Below are 27907 nucleotides of genomic sequence, written 5' to 3' on the forward strand. Positions count from 1 at the left end.
GTCATTTTGACCAGTGACAGTTTATATCAGTAGGGACTCTGACAGTGCAAGAGGAGCAGCTGTACAGTGCAAGCTGTAGCAGAAGTACACATCCATTTAATAGCAATGCACTTCGCCACTTGTCGTTTCCTTCCCAGCCTCCCTCCCATGAGGGTACAGCTCTTAGAGCCAGGGCTGTTTGTGGTGCACAGCTAAGGCAGGACCAAGGTAGAGAGGTGGTGCTGTCTGCCAGTTTCACCTGAGGTGCAGTACAGGAAAGTTGGTTTTTGGAAGAGGGAAAGAGTGTGATGTAGCCGAGTGATCCTGTCTTCCTCTTAGCCCAGCTCTCATACTCTGGCTCTCGTCTCCTGCCTTGTATATGTGGAGCTGTGTTTGCTTTATTTGAGTCAGTTCCTGTGAAGTTTGAGTGTTCGTTACTTTGGGTGTTCCTATAACAATATAATAGCTTGCTTTCTGGAGTCTTGCCGGAGTGTATGTGCAGTAAATAGGTGCCCTGAATGTTATACTAGAGAGGTACTAGCTGAGGAAGCTACAGGGGTGGCCAAAACATGGTCCTTAGAAGACTCTGTAGGGTGGTGGCTGCAATGTGAGGAGCTTAGATGGATGGGTGTGGTGTGTGCCCGCACTGCAGCCCTGAGTCCCCACAGCACATCTGTGTTCTCCTTAGGACCTGGTCTCGAGCGTCTGCTCGTGTGAGCCCTTCCCTGTTGTCAGCCTGAAGAGCATTCCCTCTGAGTCTGCTCTCCAGCGCAGAGTCCCCGTGACTCTGTCGGTGGTGATCCCTGTTTGGTCGTTTGTGTCTGAGTGCCTGCTTATGGTCTGCCCACTCCCTGTCTTTATGCTGTCTGTCTGTCTGGCCCCGCAGCCGTCTGTTGGTGCTGTAAATGAACAGGTGTGGGTACCGATCAGTCACAGAAATCTGGAGAGAAGAGCAGCTCTTGGGGGTTCTGGCTGTGGATGCTCTCACCCATCTGTTTCAGTTATCTTGGCTTGATGTGGTTGCTCTCCTAGGAGGAGCTGGGATGCTCTGTCACAGTGAGCGGTATGGTATGGCTTTCGTGATTTTAGCATGCTTGTTTCATGTAGGTTAAGAAAACTGGACCCTGAGGAGGAAGATGATCCATTTAACAACTATGAAGTTCAGTCAGAAGCCAAACTGGAGAGCTTCTCGAACGTGGGACCTCATCGACTGTCCTTCGATTCAGCCACATTCATGGAATCTGGTAGGAATGGACAGTGTGGTCAGTCACTGCTGGACAGTCTTCCTTCTGTCAGTCTGCAAATTGGTTCTGGGGTGTTTCATAACCCCAGATGGTGGAAGTCTTTAAAAATAAAGCGGAGGGGGCTGGAGGGATGGGTCAGTGGTTAGAGCACTGACTGCTCTCCCAGAGGTCCTGAGTTCAAATCCCAGCAACCACATGGTGGCTCACAACCATCTGTCATGGGATCTGATGCCCTCTTCTGGAGTGTCTGAAGAAAGCAACAGTGTACTCACATACATTAAATCATCAATCAATCAATCAATCATTTTAAAAAATTGGTGAAGGAACTGCCTGTGGTGAGCTGAGGGATCCAGGTGCTGTGCTGCTGTGAACACTGGATTGAGAGGCTGGCCTTTGTAAATTTAATGTGTTAACATGGGTTCTGTTTATTCCGTGTCCCAACAACTGTTCGTGCGTACGATCTCATTCACTGCACATGCAGCCCTGGCCAGCCCTTTCGCTGTTGATCTTACACATGCGAGCTTTGAGAGGCTTGCTCAGCACTGACAAGTGTTGGAGCCGGCATTGAACCCTGGTAGCCTGGTATCAACACTTCTGTATGGCCTTCTCTTCACCTAGATTGAGTAGGGAGGCAGGACACACGCTGTCCTCTTCCGAAGAGAAGAGGAACAGGACATGGGAGGGCCTGTTCGCTTGGTGAGGTTGTTTTCCTTGTGTGGACAGAGAAGCAGGATGTGCATGCGTTCCTGATGGAGAACCTGACCAATGGGGGCGTCCTGGAGCTCATGATGCGCTACCTGAAGAGCATGGGCCACAAGTTCCTGCTGAAGTGGCCCCCAGGCCTGGCGGAGGTCGTACTTAGCGTCTACCACAGCTGGAGGAGGCACAGTACCAGCCTGCCCAACCCATTGCTGAGGGACTGCAGCAACAAGCACATCAAGGTGGGGCCTCGCAAGGCCAGTGTACGGGAGCCAGTGACAGGGAGCTCCCACTGGCCCAGGGACGAGCTTAGAACCCAGGCCATTGTATAGTTGGAGGCAGGGAACCACAGGGCCTATCTTGTGCCCCACAGAGCCCTGATGACTGAGTGGAATATTCTGGGGATTATAGTGAGTAGAGCGGATTGGAGGAGGCTGTTGCCAGCTGGGCCATGGTGGTCATGGGTTCTATTACTAGCAGTGCAACGAGGTTGAGAGTCTTGAACACAGCTGACAAGACGTTTGGACATGAGGAGGAAGCAGCAGCCATGGGGCGGACTTCTAGCGTTGGGGGAGCTTGTAGGGAAAAGAAAAGGAACCTTTGACTATATTTGAAAAGCTAGGATCTATTGCTAATTTGTGTGCATGCATGGTATTGGGGGGACTGTGCACCCCTGAACTGTATCTCCAGCCCTGTTCACATATCTGTCAGCTGAGAAAACAGGAAAAGCTAAGCTGGGCATTTAGGGGAGTAATGGAGCCTTACTCAGCCCTGTCCATTGCACGCTATATCCCAGGCTGCTGCTGTGGTGTTTTAGAGCTCAAACAAACGTAGGCTATCAGACCCATTTCTTATCGTGAAGGTAGAGTGCCAGATGCTGAGGTGGGAAAACGAGAGCCGTCAGGTCTGCTTTAGGTGTTTATTGTTGCTGTGATAAGACACCATGACCAAGGCAAGTCAATAGGAAGGAGGTTTCTTTGGGGTCTGCAATTGCAGAGGGACAGGAGGACATCACCATCGTGGTAGGAAGTGTGGCAACGGGCAGGCAGGCAAGGTACTGAAACAGCAACTAAGAACTTACATCTCCACAAATAGCCGGGAACTCGGGCCTGCCCCAGTGACACACCTTCCCCCATAAGGCCGTACATTCTGATTCTTCACAGTTTGACCAGTTGGGGATCAAGTATTCAAACTTGTGAGCCTGTGGTAGTCTCATCCAGACTGCCACAGGGCCCAGTCCAGGTCATCTTCTGGCTGAGAGTCCGGCTGGAGTTGATGCCTGTAGAGCCGTTGCTGCCTCGCTGAGCAGACCTCAAGTAGCACCAAGTGGCCTTCCCCGGCCTTGTTCCCTCCGGGAACAATGTGAATCAGTGGGAGCCAGCATTTGGAATCCTGAAATAGCGGACCTTTTCCTAGCTATGCCTTGCTGGCAGGGCGCTGTCCCCCAGTCTTAGCTTCCTTAGCGCTCTGGGGATGGCACATCACATGGCTGGTACTTTTAGTGTTTAAAGGTGGATATCCTGTGTCTGGGGTGGTGCAGAAGTGAGGTGACAGGTTGCTTCCTTGCTAGGTAGAGCCATCCCTTGTTTTATCTAGACATCCTGGCAAGTGCCCATTGCTTGTTGTTTATAACTAACACACAGGTGGAAGGAAGGATTGTGTTTTCACCGAAAGTAACTTCAGGAGTGGCAGAAGACGGCTCAGTGGGTGCAAGAGCTTGCTGTACTCCCTGCCTACCTGGAACCCACGTAGAGGTGGGGGAACTCTACAGAGTCCTCTGATCCCCTCCACTTGTACTACGAACACGTACACACACCACACACATGCACATACACACAGTCTAGCACAAACAACTGGAGAGATGGCTCAGTGGTTAAGAGCACTGACTGCTCTTCCAGAGGTCCTGAGTTCAAATCCCAGCACCCACATGGTGGCTCACAACCATCTGTAATGAGATCTGATGCCCTCTTCTGGTGTGTCTGAAGACAGCTACAGTGTACTCACATAAAATAAACTAATAATCTTTTTTAAAAAAGGAAAAATACGTAAGTACATTTTAAACAGGTTTGTAAGAAGTAAATATTAGAGCTGATGGTGTAGCTTAGTGAGTAGAAAGTTTGCGAAGCCTGCACAAAGCTCTGGGTTCACCCCTCAGCCCTGGAGGAGATGGGTGAATATCGTGGCCCACACCTGTAACCTCGGGGCTCAGGAGGTAAAAACAAGAGATACTAAAGCTCAAGGTCAGCCACGGCAGCAGAGTCATTCAAAGGCCAGACCTGGGATACATGAGACCCTGTCCTAAAAGAAAAGTGACATTTAGATGGTTACCTCATCATTTGGCAAATCTTTGTGAGTTTATCCCTACCTGTGCTTCTTGTCCTACAGGACATGATGCTGATGTCTCTTTCCTGCATGGAGCTCCAACTGGACCAGTGGCTTCTGACCAAAGGCAGAAGCTCCACGGGTAAGAGGCATCTGGATCTTGGTGTGGTGATTTTGTGAACCCCAGAAGGCTGAGGGAAGTGGGGGTGCTCAGTCATGCAGTGCGGGCACCTCAGGTGGCTTTCAAGTGTCTCTGGTACATCTCCCAGTGCTTGTGAGGTGACAGCAGAGGCAGGTGTCACACGCATCTGCTGGAGCTGTTAGCTGGGACGTGAGGAGGTAGTGTGCCGCCTTGGGAGTGACTGCTCAGTGCTGTGTGTCTCCGCAGTCCTCTCAGACCTCCTTGTGCATTCCAACTTGCAGAGCGCAGATAAGCTCAGAGCTCAGTCAGGGAACTCAGTCGCAGCGCTTGTGGTCTCTGTACCTCTACCCAACTGGCTACTCTCTGTCTTGCTGCTCACCGGCTCTAAGTCTCTGACGACTCAGAGTGCCTAGTCATGGACCCTTCAGGGAGGGCTGAGGTGCCTTCTGGGGCAGGAGGGTATGGGATGATTGATGTACACGGGGCCTCACATTGCTCTGGTGGTTTTCAGTGTCTCCCCGGAACTGCCCTGCTGGTGTGGTGACAGGCAGGTTTGGGCCAGACTTCCCAGGAACCCACTGCCTGGGTGACCTCCTGCAGCTGTCATTTGCGTCATCTCAGCGGGATCTGTTTGAGGACGGCTGGCTGGAGTTTGTGGTCCGTGTTTACTGGCTGAAGGCACGTTTCTTGGCACTACAGGTTAGTCCCATGCAGTGACAGGGAGGGCAGAGAATTGGCCATATTGAGGAAATATACATCCATAGCTCTAGTGGGCTTGGACTGAGACCATGAGGTATGGAGGGGAACTGCCAGCATGTCAGCAGCCCAAACGTCACTGCCACTCTGGAAAGCACCTCAGTGCCTACCACAGGGCTTTGGGAGGGGTTCTTTGTTCCCTAGCAACCCCTACTCATGATTGCCTCGATTGCCCCTTCCTGTTTTCCCAAAAAAGCTCAGGCAAGTATCAGGAATGGGACAGAGCTCTCCAAAAGGAGCATCTGTTTTTGAGGGTTCGAGGAGGCCTCTCCTTAGCCTAGCTGGGAAGGCCAGAGTGGCTTGGCAGTTCCCTAGTAGCCCTCAGTGCCAGCGATTGGTGCACTGGTAGACTGTGTCAAAGGCAGCCAGAGCTCAGCAGCGCAGCAGCTCAGTCTGAGGGAAGCAACACACTTATGTGAAGGATTTCGGGTCTACACTTAGGACAGGCCTTGGTTTTAAGTCTGGGTCTGTATGACACCTGTGCTGAGCTGGCATTGGTGTCTTCACCTGTGACATGGGTTGGTGATTCTGTGTTTCACAGAATTGAGGTATAGATCACTCAACAAATATTGTTTAGCCCCACTTTTCTTTAAAGCCCTTTTTTGGGGCGGGGTAAGAGGATAGCAATACTGAGTTAAAAACCTAGCTTTGTGGCATATGTCTGTAATCCCAGCAGTTAGAGGGATGGAGTTCAAGGCCAGCCTGTACTAGTTAGTATCAGATCAACCTGGACTATGAGACCCTGTCTTTAAGCAAACACCAAAAACCAGCTTAAGGGTGTGTGCATCGAGTGAGATCAGGAATGTATGGGACCTGGCGTAACACTATTAGTTCTCTACTCTAGGCCCCGTTTCTTGTTCCTTCTGACCAGGGCGATATGGAGCAAGCTTTGGAGAACTATGATATCTGCACAGAGATACTCCAGAGCTCCACGGCTCTCCAAGCCCAGGCAGGGGCTGAGCAAAGGGACATTGTCATCCGGCTGCCCAACCTGCACAATGACTCCATTGTTTCTCTGGAGGAAGTGAGTGGAAGCTTATAATGGTGTTTTCTTGGTGGAAGACTTACTCTGAGTTGATCTATCAGACCGGACCTGATCTGCTCCTGTGGAATAAGAAATGCCCAGGTGCTGAGCAGAAGGTCCTGGAAGGGATGTGTCCACCACCAAGTGTGGGAGCTTCGAGCAAGCAGGGTGTAGAAGTCCTTGTTCCTTTCCCTCTCTCCCTCTCTCTCTCTCTCTCTCTCTCTCTGTCTCTCTCTCTGTCTCTGTCTCTGTCTCTGTCTCCCTCCTCCTCCTCCTCCTCCTCCTCCTCCTCTTCCTCTTCTTCCTCTTCCTCCCCCTCCCCCTCCTCCTCCTCCTCCTCCTCTTCCTCTTCTTCCTCTTCCTCCCCCTCCCCCTCCTCCTCCTCCTCCTCCTTCTCCCCTGTGCTGACCTGGCTGTGGAGGAACAGTCCACAGTGTGTGCCCGGCAGCTTCTGATGGTCCCCTTCTCCCTGTGCTTGCTCTTCTCACCGTGTTTCCCCCCCTGCTGCAGCTCCTCATCTGTGATGTGTTCACATGGCTCAAAGTCGCTGTTAGATTCCTCTACCATTGTTCTGGGGAAAGACCAGGTTCTCCGCTGCCTGTGTGCCAGGGTGCATTGGGCCTCTTGTGGGGAAAGGGCCCTGAGGGTCAGTAATGCATGCCAACCCTCTGGTGCCCTGGCAGTCTGTGGTTGCTCAAGTCTGGTTTGCTGAACTGACCAGGAGGCTTTCAGCACTGTCAGAGAACCCTTCTGCTTCTGTAGTGGCAGTGTGTGCTTTTAAAGACCTTATAGACCTTGGCATTCATGTAGCTATTTTTGAAGGCATATGTGCATTGTGTGGACACTGATGTGTTTTAAGTGAGGGAGCCTACTGTAGTCTGGATGAAATGGAGTGCTGGAGTATTAGCTTGTCTTTCCTGCTTGGATGGGATGACTCAGACCTTGGCTAAGTTCAGGGAGGAGGTGGGAGATTTGCCATCAGACAGCACTTTTGGACCCTGTCCAGATTGATAAGAACCTGAAGTCTCTGGAAAGGTGCCAGTCCCTGGAGGAGATTCAGCGGCTGTTTGAGGCGGGCGACTACAAGGCTGTGGTGCAGCTGCTCCGGCCCACTCTGTGCACCAGTGGCTTTGACCGAGCCAAACACCTGGAGTTTATGACTTCCATTCCCGAGAGGCCGGCCCAGCTGCTTCTGCTGCAGGTACGTGCTTACGCTTGGGTCCCGTCCATGTTTATATTGCCTTTACTTGTGTAGGAAAACACGAACCCCAAAGGGAAAAGTGGGAGCTTAGCCAACCCTCTAAAATGATGCCAGACCAAAGAGATGGTCAAGATCGGGCTAATGTTAGAGCCTGAGAGTTTGGATTTTATAAGGTGTGTGGTCAAGGGGAGCCCACACTTGACTGAACTTTTGGCAGACAGAGGAGGAAAGAATGGCTAAGATATCCTCCATCTGTCTATTTGTTTGTTCCTCTCTGCTTTATTGCATTTTAGATTAATTGTGAGTATGTATAAATTGATCGCATACAGTGTAGAGTCAAGAAAAATGTGCACCCTTACTGCATGCCGAAGAACACAAGCGTTGCGTGTGCAGCCATGTGTGCCCTCCTGTTGCTGCTGCTGCTGCCACTGTGGAGTGCTCTGTCATTGTAACTACTCCCCTGTCCTGAGTCCGATAGACACAGACATGGCCAGCCTGGACTTTTATAGGTTATGCTAACACAGCCTATAAATTAATCTATGGGTCTTTCTCCTTTTGGGTGGGAAGGAGCACAGTAATATCCCAGCCTTTTCTGGTGTTTTAATCATTAGCTTTCTTGAACCGGGAACTGCCTAAGAGGTGTAGCTGTGAGAACAAATGTTTCTTCTCAGCCCTAGGAGGGGAGGAGAGAGATGGTTTAAGCAGAGTGGAGAGGAGTAGGAGGGAGCTTTGGCGCCTAGGCGCTGGCCCTCTGTACTTTGTAGGATGGCCCTCATGCTCAGATGTTAGCTTGTTCCTGCTACCTTGTTCCTGTCAGTAGATATGGCCAGAGGGGTTTTCTTGGGAGGAGTGTTGCCCTGTGTTACGGGATGTTCCGAGGACTGGGCCATACCCTGTGGAGCTTCTGCTTCTAGGAGTAAGTGATTTCCAGTTATTGCTGCCTGCTTTCTTACTGAGTGGAAAGATTTTTTTTCCTTTTCTTTTTTTCGGAGCTGGGGACCGAACCCAGGGCCTTGTGCTTGCTAGGCAAGTGCTCTACCACTGAGCCAAATCCCCAACCCTGGAAAGATTTTTTTTAATAATTAAAGATATTTTTTTCTCATTGGATTTTTTTTCAATATGTCATTTGCTGTTATTAAATTGTGGCTTTATTTTTGTTTTGTTTTTATATTCAGTGCTCTCAGTTTTTCCGTTGTCAGGATCTGTTCACACTTGCAGATAAATGTGGTTTTCCTCACTGTGCGTTTGTGTCTTGTGCTTAGACCTTTCCTAGGCTGGAGCAGTGCTCATCGGCTCAGGTTCTCCACACAGAGGAGGGCCTTCTTGGAATGCCTGGCAGTGGTCAGGAAGGCTCTGGAGGGGAGGAGGAATCCATGATGTGCCCCACAGGGATGAAGGGATTCTCACCCTAACTCACCCACAGCAGCGGCCATGTTGTATGGGTGCATAGTTTTACTGGCTGTTTTGACATTGCTAGGGTGGGGATCAAATTTGGAATCCTTCTCATGGTGAGGGGATGGGATACCAGAATGAGATCCCAATTTAGCAAATTTTATATTCCTCAGTATAGCAGATAGTCCCTCTCGGTCAGTTCGTTTCGGATGTTACTACTTTGAGTTGTTAGTTGTACTTTTCAACTGTGCAGTGTTGGTTTGTAAGAGCCCTGCTGATCTTTGCCTGTCTATTTTGCACCCAGTTTCTTGATGTACTTCTCATCTCTTTTTTATGGTGTTTTATTTGTTTAGGCATATGGTAGCATTGCCCACCGAGTGGTAATTTGACTTCAACACTCGTTGGCAGCTAGCCGTGTCCTTTTCGTTCTTTCTGGCCCCGAGCCTTATGTTCTGTTAGAGCGGTGGTTCTCAACCCTCAAGATGCCTTTGGAGGTCAGAGACCCTTTCTCACGGGTTGCATGTCAGATACTCTGCATATCAGACCTTCACCGTTAGGAAGTAGCAATAAAGTAATTTATGATTTGGGGTCAGGGTCAGGTTGGGAGCAGAGGGAATTAGTCACTCGGTCTCAGCCCTAATTGAGAGGTCAGGTCTCAGAGGCCCAGGTTTAAAGATGGGAAAATTTGGCACAAGAGTAAAAGAATTTTCTGACAGCTCCCTGGCGGGTGGCCTGTCATTGCCACTGTACCCAAGTCAGAGTGTGCTCTTGCAGGTGCCTCAAGGCTGTGTGGAAGCTGCTGATGTGGCCGCTGCTCCCCACTCTTTGCTCCTCCCAGCCTCAGCCCCGAGGCCCCGTGCGCTGTGTGAAGTGGACAGCACACCTTTCGTTTTGCTTCTTGTGCGCAGGACTCTCTGCTCCGGCTGGAGGAGCACAGGCAGTGCTTTGAATGCTCTGACGTGGCCCTCAATGAAGCTGTCCAGCAGATGCTGAACTCGAGTGACTCTGCGGCCAAGGAGGAGTGGGCGGCCACAGTGACGCAGCTGCTGCTAGGCATGGAGCAGGCACTGTCATCAGACAGCAGGGGCAGCATCCTGAAGGAGTCCTCCTCTCCCACGGGCCTTGTCCGGCTCACCAACAACCTCATTCAGGTAACTTCCTGCTGGTTCCTCTTTGTCCTGTGCTGTCTCAGCGGGTGTGTCTCTGACACCCTTCTGAGGTTCACAGACACCCACTGAGCTGTGTACCCTAGAGGGACATAGAGGGACATGTGGCTCCTCTGGCCTGGACTGTGGAGTTTGAGGAGGCAGCAGCTGTCCACAGATGCAGACCTGGGGCTGCTTTGCGTAGAGGTTAGAGTTGATGTCACAGCTGGTACAACAGGATCCCCAGACATCCTGTCCCAGAGGGGCAAAGTAGGCTTAGGGCGAAGGTTCTGTCTGCATTTACTGTGCCAAGAGGCAGAGTGAGCACTGGAGTCCAGGTCTGCTTCCCTGCCAGGCTTCCTACTCCACACGCTACCCTGGAGCGTGGGGTTCAGGGGTAGTACTTCAGTCCTGAGGTCAGCCACAGTGCCCATGTTTCCCAGGCCAGTTTCGAGGCACGTAATCTTCATCGAGTGCCCTCTGCTGTCTTCTAAACCCACACTCTGGCCATGACTAAGTCCTACCGAACCACATCTTCCCTACTCTAGGTTTTACCCCTCCATTTTGTTCTGCCCTAGTCTAGGTTCCTGCCGTTTCCTTGATGACCTGTGGAAGTGCTATAGTGGCCCTTCCTGTACCTTCTACTTTTTTAGCCCAGTCACCATCCTGCCACAGAAGCAACTTATACGAATGTCTCCTCCCTTACCTAAACCCTGCATATACTGTCTGGGTAGTGTGCCAAGGTGCACTGATCTCCAGCTTTTCCTCTTCTGTTTTCTTAGCTGAAGCCTTTCTGGGCCACCTCTGGGATCCTTGCCTGTGAGTGTGTCCTGTGCCCTTATGCCCTGTCCTCTCTGGGTATCGGGCACACACAGTCATTTACCTGGAAGCCTTAAGGGCTTCTGTCTGATCACCTTGTGCATGAAACCCTGTTGCCACTTCTGCTTTTAGCGTCTGTCTATACCCACACAGCTCAGTAGCTTCTCCATGCCTGCTTTCCCCAGGGTGTTAGTTCCCCTCGCCACGGTCAGTAGCTGCATGTGGCATGGATTGCCACTGGTCATTCTGGGAGTTCGTCTGATAACAAACTGGGATACTGTAGGTCAGTGTTCCCATGTTAGAGCTGTAGGGGTAGGCAGACAGCATGTCCCACCTCCCCCAGAAGGCACTGCAGTGTAGGTCATCTCAAGAGGCCTGGGAGGCTGCCATATTGTGATATGCCGGTGCCCTTTGCCAGGTCATCGACTGCAGCATGGCTGTGCAGGAGGAGCCCAAGGAGCCCTATGTCTCCTCCGTGCTGCCCTGGATCATCCTCCACAGGATCATCTGGCAGGAGGAAGACACTTTCCGGTCTCTGTGCCACCAGCAGCAGCTCCAGAACCCAACGGAAGAAGGTGCGCTGGCTGTAGGCTTGGAGGGATGGCATTTCCTATCCCCTGTGGGGCTGTGGCCCCACACAGGGCAGTGTGAATAGGTGTATGCTAGGGGCCACCTGGCTTGTTCAGCCTGGAGCACTGCGGTATTTACTTCTTAGACGTCATGCTACAGGCATGCCTCGGGGTACCCATTCCTCATGAAGACCCTTTGTGTTACTCAGTGATTTTTGTTTAAGTATAAATGTCTAGTAATGGGGCTGGGGATTTAGCTCAGTGGTAGAGCGCTTACCTAGGAAGCGCAAGGCCCTGGGTTCGGTCCCCAGCTCCAAAAAAAAATAAAATAAAATAAATGTCTAGTAATGAATGTCTGTAGAACTCTGGACATATTTGTGCTAAATTGTAGAACTCTTGACATATTTGTACTTAGTTGTTTTCACAAAAGACTTGAGTAGTAAAATATATATAACCATAAATATTTGTTATTTTTCTTATAAAAATGAAAATTACCCATACCAAAGAGGTTTCTAAAAGCCACGAGTGCTGGAAATGGTGGTGTATATACCTACTCTTGGCTCTGGGGAGGTAGAGGCAGGTGGATCTCTGTGAGGAGTTCAAGGCCAGCCTAGTCTAGTTAGCACCAGGGCAGGTGATGCTACATAAAGAGAGCCTCTCTCAAGAGGAGAAGCAGGCAAGCTGTGGGCAAGTAAGTAAGCAAGAAGAGCTAGTTAGAGCCCTCAGCTGGAGCACTACGCCCAGGACGAGACAGGCAGGCATGGTGCTGTGCCTCTCTACCGTTTCCTGTCCTGAGAAGACAGGGATGGCAGCTGACCAGGTTCTGGACAAAACCCCAATATCCTGTCGTTTATAGAGAGCTGGCTACTGGAGAAGCCCCTCCAAAACCTCCTCAGAGGAAGACGGGGTAAGGGGGGTACCTCCACCCTTCCATGACCACCCTTAACTCCCAGGACTTGGCACAGGATTGAGTTCACTCCTGCCTGAGTAGTGAGGTACCGTAAGAGCTGAGTTACTCCAAGTGGACACTGACGGACATGAAAAGCAGCAGGATCAGGAGAAGAAGCCGGTAACCTGTGATGTTAGCCCAACAGGCCCTGGCTAGGCCGGCGGGCGCTCTGGAGTGACTGTGGTTCTTTAGAGCTGTCCTGCCGTGTCACCTTACTGGATGTCGCTCATGGGAGTATTGGCCCCAGAGAAAGGAAGTCCTGCAGCTGACTTAGACACTGAAGGAACTGACCACTGGATACAGCAAGTCTCGCCTTAAGGGAAAGCTCGGTGGTGGTGGGCAGCTCAGCTGCCTCTTTGACCTCTGTAGACATGGGGGTGGGGGTGTTAAATCTAGTTTTAAGGAAGAGTTAGGAAAGTTTTATATAGGACAAAATTCATGACTTGTAAGAGTGTCAGGTAATTCACAGCCGCCTATAACTCTAGATGCAGACCATTTGACTGTCACAGGGACCAACACACACTGCAGACACAAACACACACACAAAAATAAAAACAAAACCTGTTTAAAGAAGAAAAGACAAATGGAGACTGAAGAGGGCACAAAGGCTAGAGAGGCTTCAGCCTTTATTCGTTGAAGGGGTTTGGCAGGGGAGGGACTTGCTTTCTTGTTTGGGACGGTCTGGTAAGAGATTTAAGCTGTGTATAGCTGTGTGTAATGCCTTCTGGTGTCGTCTGTTTAAATATGTTCTGCCCTTCCCCCCAAAAAGAGCACCCAAATAAAGTGCTAATGGTCTCTACTCGCCCAGAGTTCCAAGGACCCTGAGACTCTTGGGGAACTAGTAATAATGCAGTAGTCAGGGGAGCCTGAGTGAGGAGTCTTTCAGAGTTGTGAGAGGAGTGTGACTGTAACTCCCTCGTTGAAAAGCACAGGAGGTGTTTTGAGAAATGTGCACTGGAAGCCAGTATTGGCTCTCAGGATTGTTTCATTATTTTCAGTGAAGTTTTCATTTACATTTAGAAAAATGTACGATTTCAGTTGATTTTTGATACATTTAGATTGCTGATGAAAGCCAGCTAGGTAATTACTTAGAAGACAGAAAAAGGAAAGAGAAAAAAAATTCTGTGGTCATATACGAGAGACAGAAGGGTCCCTGAAGAAGCGATGTCGCCGCCCTCCTCCGGCTGCCGTGCACTAACTCTTGCCTTTCCCCAGGGATCTCGGAGATGCCCATGCTCCCATCTTCCCTCATGCTGCTCAACACAGCACATGAGTACCTGGGCAGGAGGTCCTGGTGCTGCAATTCAGATGGAGCGCTGCTGCGATTCTATGTGAGTGAGCCCTGGGCCTGCCAGCATAAGGGGGGGGGGGGGCTGGAAAAGCCAGGGACTCCTTTGGCTTTGTGTGTGTCTGCCTGAAGGGGTTCCCACACTGAGTCTTTGACTAATGCACAGCTGTAATTACTGAAACTTACGGCAGACAATCTGGACTAGGTTCCTGTGACCTTTTTTCTTTCTGTTACTGTGAAAATACCAGAGAATCGTCTTTAAAGGAAGAAAGGTGGGCTGGAGAGATGGCTCAGCGGTTAAGAGCACTGACTGCTCTTCCAGAGGTCCTGAGTTCAATTCCTAGCAATTCTCTAGTTTGCCTCATCTTTACCCAGTTTTTCCTACTTTCTCGGGGCCCTGTGTTTGTTACTTGACTTTTCTCCACTGGTGTGAAGTTTAGAGCGTGGGTATTTTTGTTCACTTGGTTCATCGCTGATGAATGTAGCACCTGACACAAAATAAATACAGGTTTCTGTGAGTCAGGGCTCTCTAGGGGAGCAGATCTGATGGAACTGATATTAAAGAAGGTTTATTAGACTGACTTACAGAACATAGTTTGGGTAGTCCATCTGTCTCACAGCAGAGAGGCTGAGAATCCAGTAGTTGTTTAGTCCATGACGTTGGATGTCTTTGCAGTCCCAAAATGGGGTAGAGTCCAGGAGGAGTCCTGGAGGGCTGCTTGTTTCAGTTTGTGTTGGAATCCTGAAAAGTCTGCTTTTTTTAAAAAAAAAAAATTATTTATTTTATGTATATTAGTACACTGTAGCTGTCGTCAGACACACCAGAAGAGGGCGTCAGATCCCATTACAGATGGCTGTGAGCCACCATGTGGTTGCTGGGAGTTGAACTCAGGACCTCTGGAAGAGCAGTCAGTGCTCTAACCACTGAGCCATCTCTTCAGACCCAGAAATTAGACTTTTACTACCAGCTGCTCCAACAGGACAGATAAACTTGCCAGCTAGAGTGAGGGCAAAGCTTCCTTCTTCCACGTCCTTTTCTATGGGCTGCCTCCAGAACATACAGCTTAGATTTAGGGTGTGTCCACCTCAGATAATCAAGAATATTCAGGGGCTGGAGAGATGGCTCAGCGGTTAAGAGCACTGACTGCTCTTCCAGAGGTCCTGATTTCAAATCCCAGCAACCACATGGTGGCTCACAACCATCTGTAATGAGATCTGACGCCCTCTTCTGGTGTGTCTGAAGACAGCTACAGTGTACTTATATAATAAATAAATCCTTAAAAAAAAAAAAAAGAAATAATTAAAAAAAAAAAAAGAATATTCATCACAGGCCTGCCCATAAGTTTGGGTTTTGGTTGATTCTAGATCTAGTCAGGTTGACAACCTAGCTCAGCCCTCACAGTTGAAGGCGACTGAGTGTGTACACTGCTTTGCTGTGCACAGGGTTGATAGTCGGCCAAGCCTGTATCCAGGAGTCAGTCTGCTTTCATTGTTCTGCCAGCATGCAGCCATTGTCTGCTTCTAGGAAGTCTGCAGGAAGCTCTCTCATGAAGAGAAGCTGGCAAGACAGCTCAGTGGTTGCTGTAGAAGGGTGAGGACCAGAGTTGAGATCCCCAGAGCCCACGTGTCTTAGAGTTACCAGTGCTGTGATAACACCATGACCAAAAAGCAAGTCAAAAAGGCAAGGGTTTATGTAAATAAAGGCTTATACTTTCATCACTAAAGGGAGTCAGGGCAGGAACCTGGAGGCAGGAGCTGATGCAGAGGCCATGGAGGGGCGCTGCTTACTGGCTTGCTCCTCATGGCTTGCTCAACCTGCTTTTTTATAGAGCCCAGAACTACCTGCCCAGGGTTGGCCTCTTCCACAATGGGCTGAGCCCTCCTACATTAATCACTAAGAAAATGTCCTACACCTGGATTTTATGGAGACATCTTGTTAATTGAGCCTCCTTCCTTTGTGATGACTCTAGCATGTGTCAAGGAGACACAAAACTAGCCAGCATACTGTGTAAGTGCATCAGGCGTGTCCTTCCTCATGCACCGCCTCTTTACGCTGGAGGATTGAGCTCCGGGATCCACCTCTTCCTGTCTCCTCAGTGCTGGGATTAACAAGCACCCACCCCACTACACCCTGCCTGTTAAATGTGAGTTCTGGGGGTCAAACTGGAGTCCTCTTCTTTTTTTTTTTTTTTTTTTAAAGATTCATTTATTTATTATATATAAGTACACTGTAGCTGTCTTCAGATACACCAGAAGAGGGCATCGGATCTCTTTATAGATGGTTGTGAGCCACCATGCGGTTGCTGGGAATTGAACTCATGACCTCTAGAAGAGCAGTCGGGTGCTCTTAACCGCTGAGCCATCTCTCCAGCCCTGGAGTCCTCTTCATGCCTGTACAGTGAGCACTTTCTGTGCTGTGCTATCCCCAGCCATTTGTCAGCCCTTATACTTTACAGACTTAAACAGTGGTGGCGATCCAAGAGGGCTTCTGTGGATCTTAGCTCTTTGTAATGCTTCACAGTTATTATCGAGGTGGAGTGCTTTATTCACCACATCCTGTGCAGCTCAGGTTCTGGAATTCTGGAGAGGGACCATGAGGAAATAGAGAAAGTCAAGTGAAGTGGGATCAGATTAGAATTCTCTTAACCGTTCCCTCTACCACCTGCCACCAGCCTGGAACTTCAGCCTGTTCATTAGCGCAGCACCTCGGCCGTGGGATTAGCCAGTAGTAGGCCTCTGTAGGCCATCAGTCTCAGGCTGAGCACCTGGGACGAGGATGCGCAAGAGAAAGCTTTGCTATTACTCTCGAGCCTGGCCCATGTGGGTAATGGCTTTGTCAATGTCCCATGGGTCAGTTGGCCTTGGCACCTTCAACAGGCCATGCCCATGTTAAAGTACACCTTCACTGGGGCTTTTCCTCTTCTCGGGACTGCTTTTAACTCTTTTTATGTTCCTTGATCCTTGGTTTCTTCTTTCATAATTTGGCCGCTCATAAAATTTGTAAGTTTTCCTGTGAATTAACTTACATTCTCTGCACCATCCCCCCACGTTGGTTCTTTACAGATTTTCAGTCCTTTGGGGACAGGTGTATTTGGGTACATGTACCAAGCACCCCATTCCTGTGCAGCTGTTTGTTTCTGTTTTAACTTAGTGTGATGCCTCATCTGCTGGATTTTGATGTTCTTGTTTTGTCTTTTGGGACAGGGTCTCACTATGTAGCCTACATTAAACCCCTGACTCCCCTGATTCAACCGTCTGAGTCCTAGGAGTATAGGCATGACCTGTACATCCAGCCAGAATGTAAACATTGTAATATCCAGTCACCACACTTTTCCTTTATTGCTCTCATGTCCCCATTTAAGCAGTCTTTCCAGGGACCTGGGGGGAGGCACTTGCTGTCAAACCCTATGGCCTGAGTTTGCTCCCTAGAACCTGCATGATGGAAGGAGAGAACTGAATTCCTCTACACGTGTGTCATGGTATGCAAGTGCCTGCTCCTCCATAAAGCAAATAAATAAATGTAAACAACAGAGGGAGGAAGGAAGGAAGGAAGAAAAGGAAGTTGTGAAGGAAAAACAAAGAGAAATCAAAGCACATACCTAGAATCCCAGCACTTGGGTAGTGGTTGGTGAGGCAGGATGATCAGGAGTTCAGTCACCTCAGACACATGAGAGCCTGTCGATAAACAACACACACACACACAGATATACACACACACAGATACATATACACTCACACTTACACACACACTCACACATACACTCACACACACAGATACACACACACATGCAAACATACACACACAGATACACACATTCACATACACACACATAGATACACACACACAGACACACACTCACACTCACAGATACACACAGACACACACTCACACAGATACACACACTCACACACACTCACACTCACAGATACACACACTCACACACACACACTCACAGATACATACTCACACAGATACACACACATAGATACACACATAGACACACACACACAGACACACTCAAACACATTCACACTCACAGATACACATACTCACACACACCTTCACCTACCTTCACACACACACAGACACTCGCACACAACACACACACACACACAGACACTCGCACACAACACACACACACACACACTCACACACACGATTCACGATTGTAACATTTCTCCTGGCTTCTTGTTACACACATTCTTCATTCCATTTGGAAGTTAGTTTGTTTATAAGAAACGGCAGGTCCAGTCTCACATTCTCTATGGTTTGAGCTCTTCATTAAAGAATTCTCCTACTGAACCCGAGGCTCCTTCCCCTCCCGTGGGTCCACAGGATATCCCTAGGCACTGTCTTCACTGACGTAAGCAGCTTGTCTGTGCCTTTGCCGGTGCCACAGACGTCTGCTAACTGTTAGCATTCACGTCCTTACCTTTCCCATCCTATTCTTTTGGATGTTCTTAGCTTCTCCTTTCATAACATTGTAAGATAAAATTTTGAGAAATTGCACCCTCCTTGGAATTTTGATTGGAATCAGTGGTCTTATTGATTAATGTGGGAGAGAAGTGGCCACATTGAATCCTTTAGTCAAGAATAGTCTATCTCTCCATTTATCTCAGTCTTATATGTTTCCACCTCTTATTTCAGTTCTGTGCATTTTGTTTGAAGACGATGTTTTTGTTCTGGGGACCCAAGAAGGCCTTCTATGTGCCAAGCATGTAGTCTGCTGATGTCCTACACTTCCAGCCCTGGGGATCTTTAAACAACTTTCTATTGCAAGTAGATACTTAAATTAATTTTTCTATCTTGTTTTGCAGACATATTGTAACATTTTAAAAAGAAATTTCTGTCAGACATAGCCTCTCAACTTACTACTTGATTTAATTGTAATGAGTTGTGGACTTAGTGTGTTCGTGTTTCTCTCTCTCTCTCTCTCTCTCTCTCTCTCTCTCTCTCTCTCTCTCTCTCTCTCTCTCTCTCGGCAGCACCTGGTCACAGGATTCTGGAAAGAAGAGAGAGTTTGTGGGCAACTCCTCAGACTCGAAATAGTGCACAGTCAGCAGGATTTGTGGAGCTTAAAGTTGAATTTCCCTTTCTTTCTTTTTTGGTATTATGAGATAGTTTTGATTTTGTAATGATATTAGAGATGAACATATTAGGCAAGCACTGTCCTGAGGGATGACCAGCCTTGTAGTTTTTTTTTTTTTTTTTTTTTTTTTTTTTGGTTCTTTTTTTTCGGAGCTGGGGACCGAAAGTTTTATTTGAATCAGGGTTTCTCTGAGTTGTCTGGACTTACGGTAACTTGAACTAACATAGGTAGACTGTGAGCTTTGCTCTCTCTTTTTCAAGTTTCCCAGGAAGGTAGCTTCAGGTATGTGTCTAACTACAAAATAGTTTTCCTTCTCTTGATTTACTTTAGGGATTTAAAGTATAAATGCTGTTCTCCTATTATAACATTTTTATTAGTTCGTTGAAGATGGTCATGTTCAACTCTTACCCCTGTCCAGCCCACTCTTCCCTCTCCCCCTAACTTGCAGTGCACCATTCTTAATTCCTACAAAGACGGACACACTCTAGACTTGACCCACGGGCAGTAGTTTGTCATTTCCCGCCTCTGACACCAAATCTGGTCTTTCTATCTGTACATTTTAGCTATTGCTAACTCTGATTATTTATTGATTATGGATTTTTCCCCTCAAGTCATACATTTTAGAATAAAGGTGTTCTGTTGTTAAGTGTCTAGTAATTTCTCCATTTTTCATTGCTAAGCTTGTTTATGCTTTTTCCCTCCTTTGAAATTAAAAAAAAAATGTACACTTTAAATCCTACCACTCGGGAGGCAGAGACAAGCAGGTCTCCGTGAGGTAGAGGCCAGCCTGGTCTCCAGAGCTAGTTCCAGGGCACACAGAGACTTGGGGAGGGGAGAGGGGATGGAGAGCTCAGAGCTTGGGAAGTAGCTCAGTAGGTAAAGTGCTTGCTACAAACGTAAGTAAGTACATAAATAGGTAAATAAATGAGTGTGTAAATAAGTAAGCAAACATGTGTGTAAACAAGTGTGTAAACAAGCAAGTAAACAAGTATGTAAACAAGTATATAAACAAGTAAACAAGTGTGTAAGCAAGTGTGTAAACAAGTAAACAAGTGTGTAAATAAGCAAGTAAGTAGGTATGTAAATAAGTAAACAAGTGTGTACATAAGTAAGCAAGCAAGTGTGTAAATAAGGTAAGCAGTGTATAAATAAGTAAATAGATTTACTTTTCATTAGTTTTGTCAAAACCACGAATGCTTGAGAAGAGTGTATATTTATTAATATACACTGGGTATAAAATAGGCATGATGTTTCATATCCAGAGATATAACTCGTTTGCTATATTGTTCATATCTCCTCTGGTTCTCAGTAATGGTTTGTCGGGAGATTTTCCTCAGCCCCAGTGGGACTTAGAGTGGTTTGTTTGTAAGTATTTAGCACCATTTCCTCCATTGGAACCTGAACTTTCCTAAAGTAAGTTCTGTGTCAAACCGTGCCTAAGAAAAGCTGCTTCTCAGTGAATGCACACTTAGTAAATGGATGAAGATGTTACCTGAAGCATCGTGTGGTGGTGCAAACGCTGGCTAGAGGCGCCAAAGTCCGGCGGGTCACACGCTTCAAAGGATCCTACCGCCAGATCCAGCCAGAGCAGTTCTGCAGGGATATCATGTCCTTTCTAGGAAGTGGGTCTTGTGAAATCTAGCCACACCAGGACCTCAGACGTTGCCTCCTCAGGGTAAAAGAGTGGATGAAGTGGCGTCTCCCCAGGGTCCTGCCGTGACAGGCAGGCTGAGCCTGTGTATGTGTTTTCTCAGGCATCTCGTTCCACTTGTCATAGGTGCACGTTCTCCAAAAGGAGCTTGCTGCGTCTGCCTCTGAGGACACTCACCCCTACAAGGAGGAGCTGGAGACCGCCTTGGAGCAGTGTTTCTACTGCCTCTACAGCTTCCCCAGCAAGAAGAGCAAGGCCAGGTACCTGGAGGAGCACTCAGCCCAGCAGGTGAGGGTGAGCCTGTGCCCAGGCCGGGCAGGGGCAGCTTTGGGAAGCAGGAGCTTCTGAGAGGACATCAGATCTGTTGCACTGTACAGTCCCACCTCAGCCTGGAGCAGATAAGGTCTGAAGGTTGAACAGAGGAAAGGGCTTTTCTTAGAAGTTGTAATCCAGAATTGATTCAAAATGTAGCATGGCATGACAGTTGTTCCTACGTTTTTTTTGTAGTTTGGATTACTTGCATAATTCCATAGATACTTTTCTTCTTGAGTTGTTTTTTTGCAGAGTCCCATCGGGTATATTATGTCATGACTAATATCATGAGCAGTTCTCCAGTCTTAGCTATTCTATACTCTAAAGTGTAGGCTCTTAGGGTGGCACAGGCACTGTGGCCTCAGGGTGTGGGGCCAGCCTCAGCTTCCCAGTTATGATGGACACACTACCACATATATGCACACCACCCAAACCACCCACACACCACACACACCCCACACGCACACCCCACACTGTTCACACCACCCCACACATACCACTCACACACACATACATACCACACACACACAACACACAAAATACACACCGCCCATACCACCCATACACACATACACACACCACACGCACACGCACACACACACATATACATAACCACACTGACACAACACACATACAGTACACACATACCACCTACCCATACCCCCCACACACCCCCCCACATCATCCACGCACACCACACACACACACACACATACACATAGACACTACACACACACCACACACACACACATGCACACCACACACACACATATTCACACACACACATGCACACACACATACATACCACACACACACAACACACATACAATACACACATACCACCTACCCATACCCCCCCACACCCCCACATCATCCACGCACACCACACACACACACACACACACATAGACACTACACACACACCACACACACACATGCACACCACACACACACATATTCACACACACACACACATACCACACAGACACAACACACATACAATACACACATACCACCCACCCATACCACACACACACACACCACCCACCCCCCCACATCATCCACGCACACCACACATACATACACACATACACACCACACACACACACAAACATACACACACATACACACTACACACAACACACACACACACATACACACCACACACACACACATACACACACATACACACATACACGCACACACCACCCAAACCCCCCTTCCTGCCCCCCCCACACCTGACCAAGTTGCATAGTTCCACAGATTATAACCTTCAGTTTCCAACATTTGCTTTTCTAGAGACGAGGTCCAGCCAGGCAGGATCCTAACAGTCATTTCTTAGGCTAGCAGTGTCGTTCGTCGTGTAGATTGCCTGGCCAGCATTGATGAAGCCCTAGGTTCTGTACTAGTGACTCACAGAGTCAGGTGCTGTAGAGTGCACCCTCAGGAGGTGGACATGGAATCAGTAGAACTTCAGCATGAGTTCAGTCAGCCTGGACTGCAGGAGATCCATGTGTTGAGGTATTGGATGGCCTAACAGTTCAGAGCACTTGCTGCTCGCAGGGGACCTGAGTTTGTCTCCAGCATTCATGACAGGTGTCTGCTCCCTGTGACCCTTCCAGGGATCCGGTGCCCTCTCTGGCCTGTGTGACACCTGCACACGCGTGCTATATACATACAACACACCAATAACAAGTAAACTAGATTTAAAGAAATAAATTCTTGGGGTTGGGGATTTAGCTCAGTGGTAGAGCGCTTGCCTAGCAAGCCAAGGCCCTGGGTTCGGTCCCCAGCTCCGGAAAAAAAAAGGAAAAAAAAATTCTTGACTAACAGTCAATATTAAAAACTATTTAGCATAGACTTGCCTTTATCATTTACTCTCCTTCATTAAGAAAGTTAAATATTTCTGTATGTGTCGTGTACATAATACATGATTAGAGTTATAGCCTTAGCATTAATAATGTGATGTCTTTCAGGGAGCTTTGAGCCTCTGGAAATTAATTCTAAGATAGATTATGTTATGCCAACCCAAAACCAAAAGACTGTCATTTCAGGCAGCTGGAATGGAGGCCCTTGCCCTCTGTGCAGGTTTAAGAAGCAGACTAGGGAAGGTGCTTTGTCTTCTCCAGCACACTGTGACCTCATCGCACTGTAGAGGACCGTTTCCTTGTTTCTTAACCCGGCATGTGCTCTGAGTCTGCCCCTGTCTGTTTTCAAGGTGGACCTCACCTGGGAGGACGCCCTGTTCATGTTTGAGTACTTCAAGCCCAAGACCCTCCCTGAGTTTGACAGCTACAAGACCAGCACCGTCTCCGCGGACTTGGCAAACCTGTTGAAAAGAATCGCCACCATTGTGCCGCGCACAGAGAAGCCCGCCCTGAGCATGGACAAAGTCTCTGCCTACATTGAGGGAACCTCAGCGGAGGTGGGCCTCAGGGAACATGGGATGGTGGCTCCCCTCACGCACTGCTGTCTGACGAGCTGGCACCCTTGACTCCACCTCTTCTCCTAAGCTTGCCTCTCTCGTGCCAGGTGCCCTGCCTTCCTGACGGGGCAGACCCCGCCCCTCCAGTGCTGAATGAGCTCTACTACCTCCTGGCTGACTATCACTTCAAAAACAAAGAGCAGTCCAAAGCCATCAAGTTCTACATGCATGACATTTGCATCTGCCCTAACAGGTGGGTGTGTGCTGGGAGCCATGCTGCTGCAGGAGGCCTCCTGAGCCCAGCTAGCCAGTCAGTTCTCCAGTGAGCCAGTTTCAGTCTCCGTGTCTGTAGCAAGATGAGGGGAAAATGACAAAATGGTTTAGCATTCTTGAGTGAGGGAGAAGGCTTCTTCCGAAGTCCACAGGGAGGCGTGTTGGTGTCAGTAAAAGTAGAAGATGACCTTTTGGGCTCTGATGTACAGCGCAAGGACCATATTGTTGGGTTTGTGTTGTTTCTTTTTCTGGTAGCAGGCACCAGGGCAACCAATGTGTGTTTTGGGTAAATACCATAGGCTCTTTAATTGCTTTGGGAGTTAAGAGGGAGTACTTGTGGCTCAGTGGTTAAGAGACCTCACATGGCCACTGTAATTTCCTTCGTAGGATCTAACATGGGCCCCAGGCACATACATGCTGCACATACATACATACATGCATACATGCATACATACATACATACACACACATACATACATGCATGCATACATACATACATACATACATATCTGCAAACCACGTAAAGTAAAGTGCATATCGGAAGAGGCGTCCTAGAAAAGCTAGAGCCAGAGGTTATGTCCCTTGCTGTGATGTCTCATCACACAGCTCTGCTGTGCTTCCAAAACTCGGCACACTTGACTAAAGGGGCGGTTTGGGAAAGTAGCCTTTGAGTGTGGTCAGGATAAGGTCGCCCCTGTGGCCAGCCCGTGTCTGAAGGTTTAACTACAGGCAAACGCTCCAGAACTACTCAGGGCTGCCGTGGTGCTGTCCTTCCAGGGGTGAACGCAGAACTGTCCTGCCTCAGGAAACGGCAGAACTAACTTTTCTACAATCCTACCTGAGTCAAGGGAAGAGGGGCTGGCCTCCGAATACAGATCCAGTTTGTAAGATGTCACCCGTGTGAAAGGTCCTCGGAGGCCCCCTTTTGTTCAGCTTGTTTTCCTCCTGGGAGGGGGCCGTGCTCAAAGCCCTGGTTGTCTTTGGGGTCGCTCCATGAGTTGGCTAGCACAGACCAACACTTACCTGGCTGAGCTTGTGCTGTATGACATTATGGATTGATCACCTGCTTCCCCATTAGGAAAGGGGGAGTTCTGAAACCTGCCACTGTGGCATGGTAGGCGCCTGGTCCACAGCCAGTGGAGTAAGAGTCCTGAAGGCTCAACGAGATCTCCATCTAGTCCAGGGGTTCTCAACTTCCTAATGCTGGGACCCTTTAATCCAGTTCCTAATGTGGTGACCCCCAACCATTTATTTTATTACTATTTCATAACTATAATTTTGTTACTGTTGAGAAGAACTGCTGTCACCTCTTAGAGGATGTTAGCCTATTAGATCCATCCCACTGGTTGCGGAGATCTCTTCTCTGAGGACGGGCCCTAACATAGAAAGGGTTTTGTCACCTTGGTGCTAGGTCTCATTCCAGAGCCTTCTTTATTCTGAGCTTCACAGGCAGATACCAGTGGAGGCTTGGGCTCCATCTGGTCCTTGGTACTAGCTAAAATCTAAGGTTTGTTTTTCTCTCCTTCTTTCTTCTTCTCCTTGAAGCCTTTTGAAGGGGTGAAGCCCATAATAGATGGCTGGTGGCAGTAGGGTCTGACTGCACTGTTAGAGGTCCCTGTGAGCATCTCGCTGAGCTTTCCTGCTTTTGCTGGACTACAAGTGGACCAGGTTAGATAGGCATTGGGGTGGAGGTGGGCTAAGACCTAGTTCTGCTCAGCAAACAGCTCTGAGCCCAGTACCAGGCCTGAACCTGCTCTGCACAAGTAAGAGCCCAGAATGTGGACTGTGGGTACCTCTTCCTCCTGGGGTCACATTGTTACTGAGCCAGAGGCAGCCTGCAGGCCTACACTCCTAGGATATGGGTTGTGTGGTGATGTACCTGGATGAGACACTTAGCTCAGGAGGGGTCACTCTCAGTAGGTTTTCCCCTGTGGGTTTTTGTTTGTTTTTAATGTATATGGGTGCTTTGCCTTACGTATGTCTGTGCGTCTTGTGTGTGCCTGGTACACCTGGAGGCCAAAAGAGAGAGAGAATGAGATCCCTGGAAGTGGAGTTCCCGGTGGCTCTGGGTTGCTGTGTGGGTGCTGGGAACCAAGGCCAGGCTCTTGGGAGAGCAGCTAGTGCTCCTCAATCCTGAGTATCTGCAGCCTGCTTAGCGCTCACAGTGATGATTTTCTCTCTGGCTACTCCGTGTGGAGGACGTGGTCTCAGCCACCCGCCACATAGGCACAGTCACGTTTCCTTTCCTTGAGGTGAGGGCAGCTCCTCCCAGAATTGTTGGATGTTGAAAAGAAGTCCCTGTTGTGAATTGACCTTGATAAAGAAGAATCTTCCCCTTAAGCCCTTCTTCCCCAGTTCCCCTCTCCAGAGCAACCTGAGCAGGGCTGGGAAGAACTGGTGGCTTCAGGCCCCAGGCCCCTGAGGAGAAAGGCTGCTCTGGGAAACCTCTCCCGTGCCTGCTGTCCTCTGCACCATGGCATGTTTGGTGTCTCTCCTGCTCCTCTCTTACAGTGTCATCCGTGCTCATTGGAGGGCAGGGAAAGCAGCCCTGGGCTTCCCCGGCCTCTTCTGCCTGCCGTCTCCTGGGGTGGTCAGACAGTTCCGCACACTAGCTGACTGAGGGTGGGTAGGAGGGGCCGCGTTTTCTCTTTTCTGACGCACACTGAGAAAAGAGCTCTCCAGGAGCTCTGGGAGCTCTTGGTCCTGGTGTGCTGTCTCCATAGCTCCTTAACATTTCCTGGAATCTTGTGTTTCTGCCTCAGCTTCTTTCAGGTGGTCTCAGAACCATCAGGGCCCAGTCGTCACCTGCCATCTTGTTCATGATTTTGTCACTGGGCTCTGAGTTGAGAGATGAGGGTCCCAGAAACAATAGGAATAAACGGGGTACCTAGGGCCCCACAGTTCTCTGTTCCTGAGCTCTTGCTTGGTGAGCAAAGAGACTCAAGAGACAGAAAGGACATTGAAGTCTCTTTGTTGCCTTAGCTGGGTCCCCGTTGTAAAGCCTCGTGGAGTGTCCTGATCCTTCATACCAGAGCAATGCCATGGGCGACCTTTTAATGCGGGGAATAAACTCCAAAGCCTGTCTGTTAGAGCAGTCACTGAATGCTTGAAAAATGCTAAGGACATAGAAGAAACATTTTGTCTCTTAGCACATAGACCTCGTCCTCATGTATGTAGTGATGCGGGATCAAGGCTGCGACAGTGCTGTTCTAAGTCATGGTCCTGGCTGTGCGCCATAGCCACCCTGGGTTTTGAGTCATTCTGTGGAAGCAGAGCTTCTGCAGCACTGACCGCCTGACCGTCCGGCTGCAGTGTCTGCCTCCCTCCGGGACCGTGGTGTTTGCAGCTGGCGCTCTTTCACTGCCCTAGGTTTGATTCCTGGGCAGGCATGGCTCTGGCCCGGGCCAGCCGAATTCAGGACAAGCTGAACTCAAATGAGCTGAAGAGTGATGGACCCATCTGGAGACATGCCACACCTGTTCTGAACTGCTTCCGGAGGGCCCTTGAGATTGACAGCTCTAACTTGTCCTTGTGGATTGAGTATGGCACCATGTCCTATGCCTTGCACTCATTCGCGTCCCGTCAGCTGAAGCAGTGGCGAGCCGAGCTGCCTCCTGAGGTTGTGCAGCAGGTAAGGAGGGTGCCGCAGAGGGCCTGCCATTCTCTGTCGGGGTGGGCTGTCCAAGGTCCCTGCCTGTCTTCCTTCTTACCCCCCCCCCCCAGCTCTCTGGTACGTGCGAGCTGTTTCCTGCGGTAATTAATATCTTTGTTTCTTGGTCTTTGGGCACCTAGTCCATTGACAATTATTTCAGTCTACACCTCTGACCTGACTGACTGGTCATCAGTTTGAATGGCGTTGAGTAGTAGAGAAGGGATGTAGGCCATCTGAGGCAGGCACCTCTTCCCTGTTTCCAAAGAAGGACTTGAGGGCCATGTAACCCCTGGCGTTAGGGTTTTCAGTCGCTGTGTGTGGCATTCCTCTAGAGCAGGGTACAGGTCTGACCTGCAGCAGTGGGTGAAGGAGTCACGCTGACATGTTTGCGGATGTCTTAGCAGGGAGGGAAGGGTGCTGGAGATCAGACCCAGTCAGTGTCTGGCCTGGTGAGCACAGACTGCTGCAGAGCTAATCCCCGTGCCACTCAGGCCAGCAGGTCAGTAAGGTGCTGTAGCTCAGAAAGGCCTCTGAGGAAGACGGTGTTGAAGGTAGACAGTCCGTGGTTTCAGGTTCTGCGCTGATCGGTCATCTGAGATGAAGACCCCAGGCAAGGTGACGGCACTGCCAACACCGTTGAGGCTCCGCCCTCCTCTGAAAGCACTGTCTCCTCCAGGGGGAGATGACGCTGCCTCCAGGAGCCTGCAGAGTAAGACACTGGCTCTGGCCCTCTGAACTCCTCAGATGATGCTGGAAAGGATGCTGAAGAGTGCAGCATAGCCTTCACCAGAGGTTGCCAGTCTTATAGTCTGAGTCACAGCCCTAACACTACCATGAGCACAAGGCTACCGTTCGAGGACCTCAGCCCCGAGAGAGTCATGGATGAACCTACTTAATGAGGACTGAGTTACTGTAATAAATAGTGAATAAAAGATGTCATTGGGCCTTATGGAAATATTAGTAGTGAAAATGCCT

The 27907-nt window shown here is 49.1% G+C and overlaps 1 protein-coding gene across 7 annotated transcripts in view; it reads left to right on the forward strand.

The window, feature by feature from the left end:
• Cabin1 (calcineurin binding protein 1) overlaps positions 1 to 27907 on the forward strand; it is a 122042-nt gene that overhangs the window by 20693 nt on the left and 73442 nt on the right. For 4 of the 7 annotated variants that reach the window (XR_015645094.1, XR_015645095.1, XM_087598410.1 and 1 more), the window contains exons 11-23: positions 1087 to 1223; positions 1947 to 2164; positions 4308 to 4386; positions 4898 to 5085; positions 6014 to 6166; positions 7173 to 7367; positions 9668 to 9910; positions 11142 to 11298; positions 13457 to 13572; positions 20397 to 20558; positions 22801 to 23007; positions 23115 to 23260; positions 26650 to 26911. Coding sequence is in view for 5 of the 7 variants with exons in the window: in XM_087598410.1 (XP_087454536.1) it covers positions 1087 to 1223; positions 1947 to 2164; positions 4308 to 4386; positions 4898 to 5085; positions 6014 to 6166; positions 7173 to 7367; positions 9668 to 9910; positions 11142 to 11298; positions 13457 to 13572; positions 20397 to 20558; positions 22801 to 23007; positions 23115 to 23260; positions 26650 to 26911 (2263 nt within the window). In the remaining 2 variants the exon portion in view is untranslated. Of the gene's footprint in view, positions 1 to 1086; positions 1224 to 1946; positions 2165 to 4307; positions 4387 to 4897; positions 5086 to 6013; positions 6167 to 7172; positions 7368 to 9667; positions 9911 to 11141; positions 11299 to 13456; positions 13573 to 15499; positions 15674 to 20396; positions 20559 to 22800; positions 23008 to 23114; positions 23261 to 26649; positions 26912 to 27608; positions 27903 to 27907 lie in introns of those variants that run through there. The other 3 variants (XM_087598411.1, XM_087598414.1, XM_087598412.1) reach the window with 2 other exon arrangements.

Source organism: Rattus norvegicus, chromosome 20 (assembly GCF_021556685.1).
Source record: "Rattus norvegicus strain SHRSP/BbbUtx chromosome 20, alternate assembly SHRSP_T2T, whole genome shotgun sequence".
Lineage (NCBI taxonomy): Eukaryota > Metazoa > Chordata > Mammalia > Rodentia > Muridae > Rattus > Rattus norvegicus.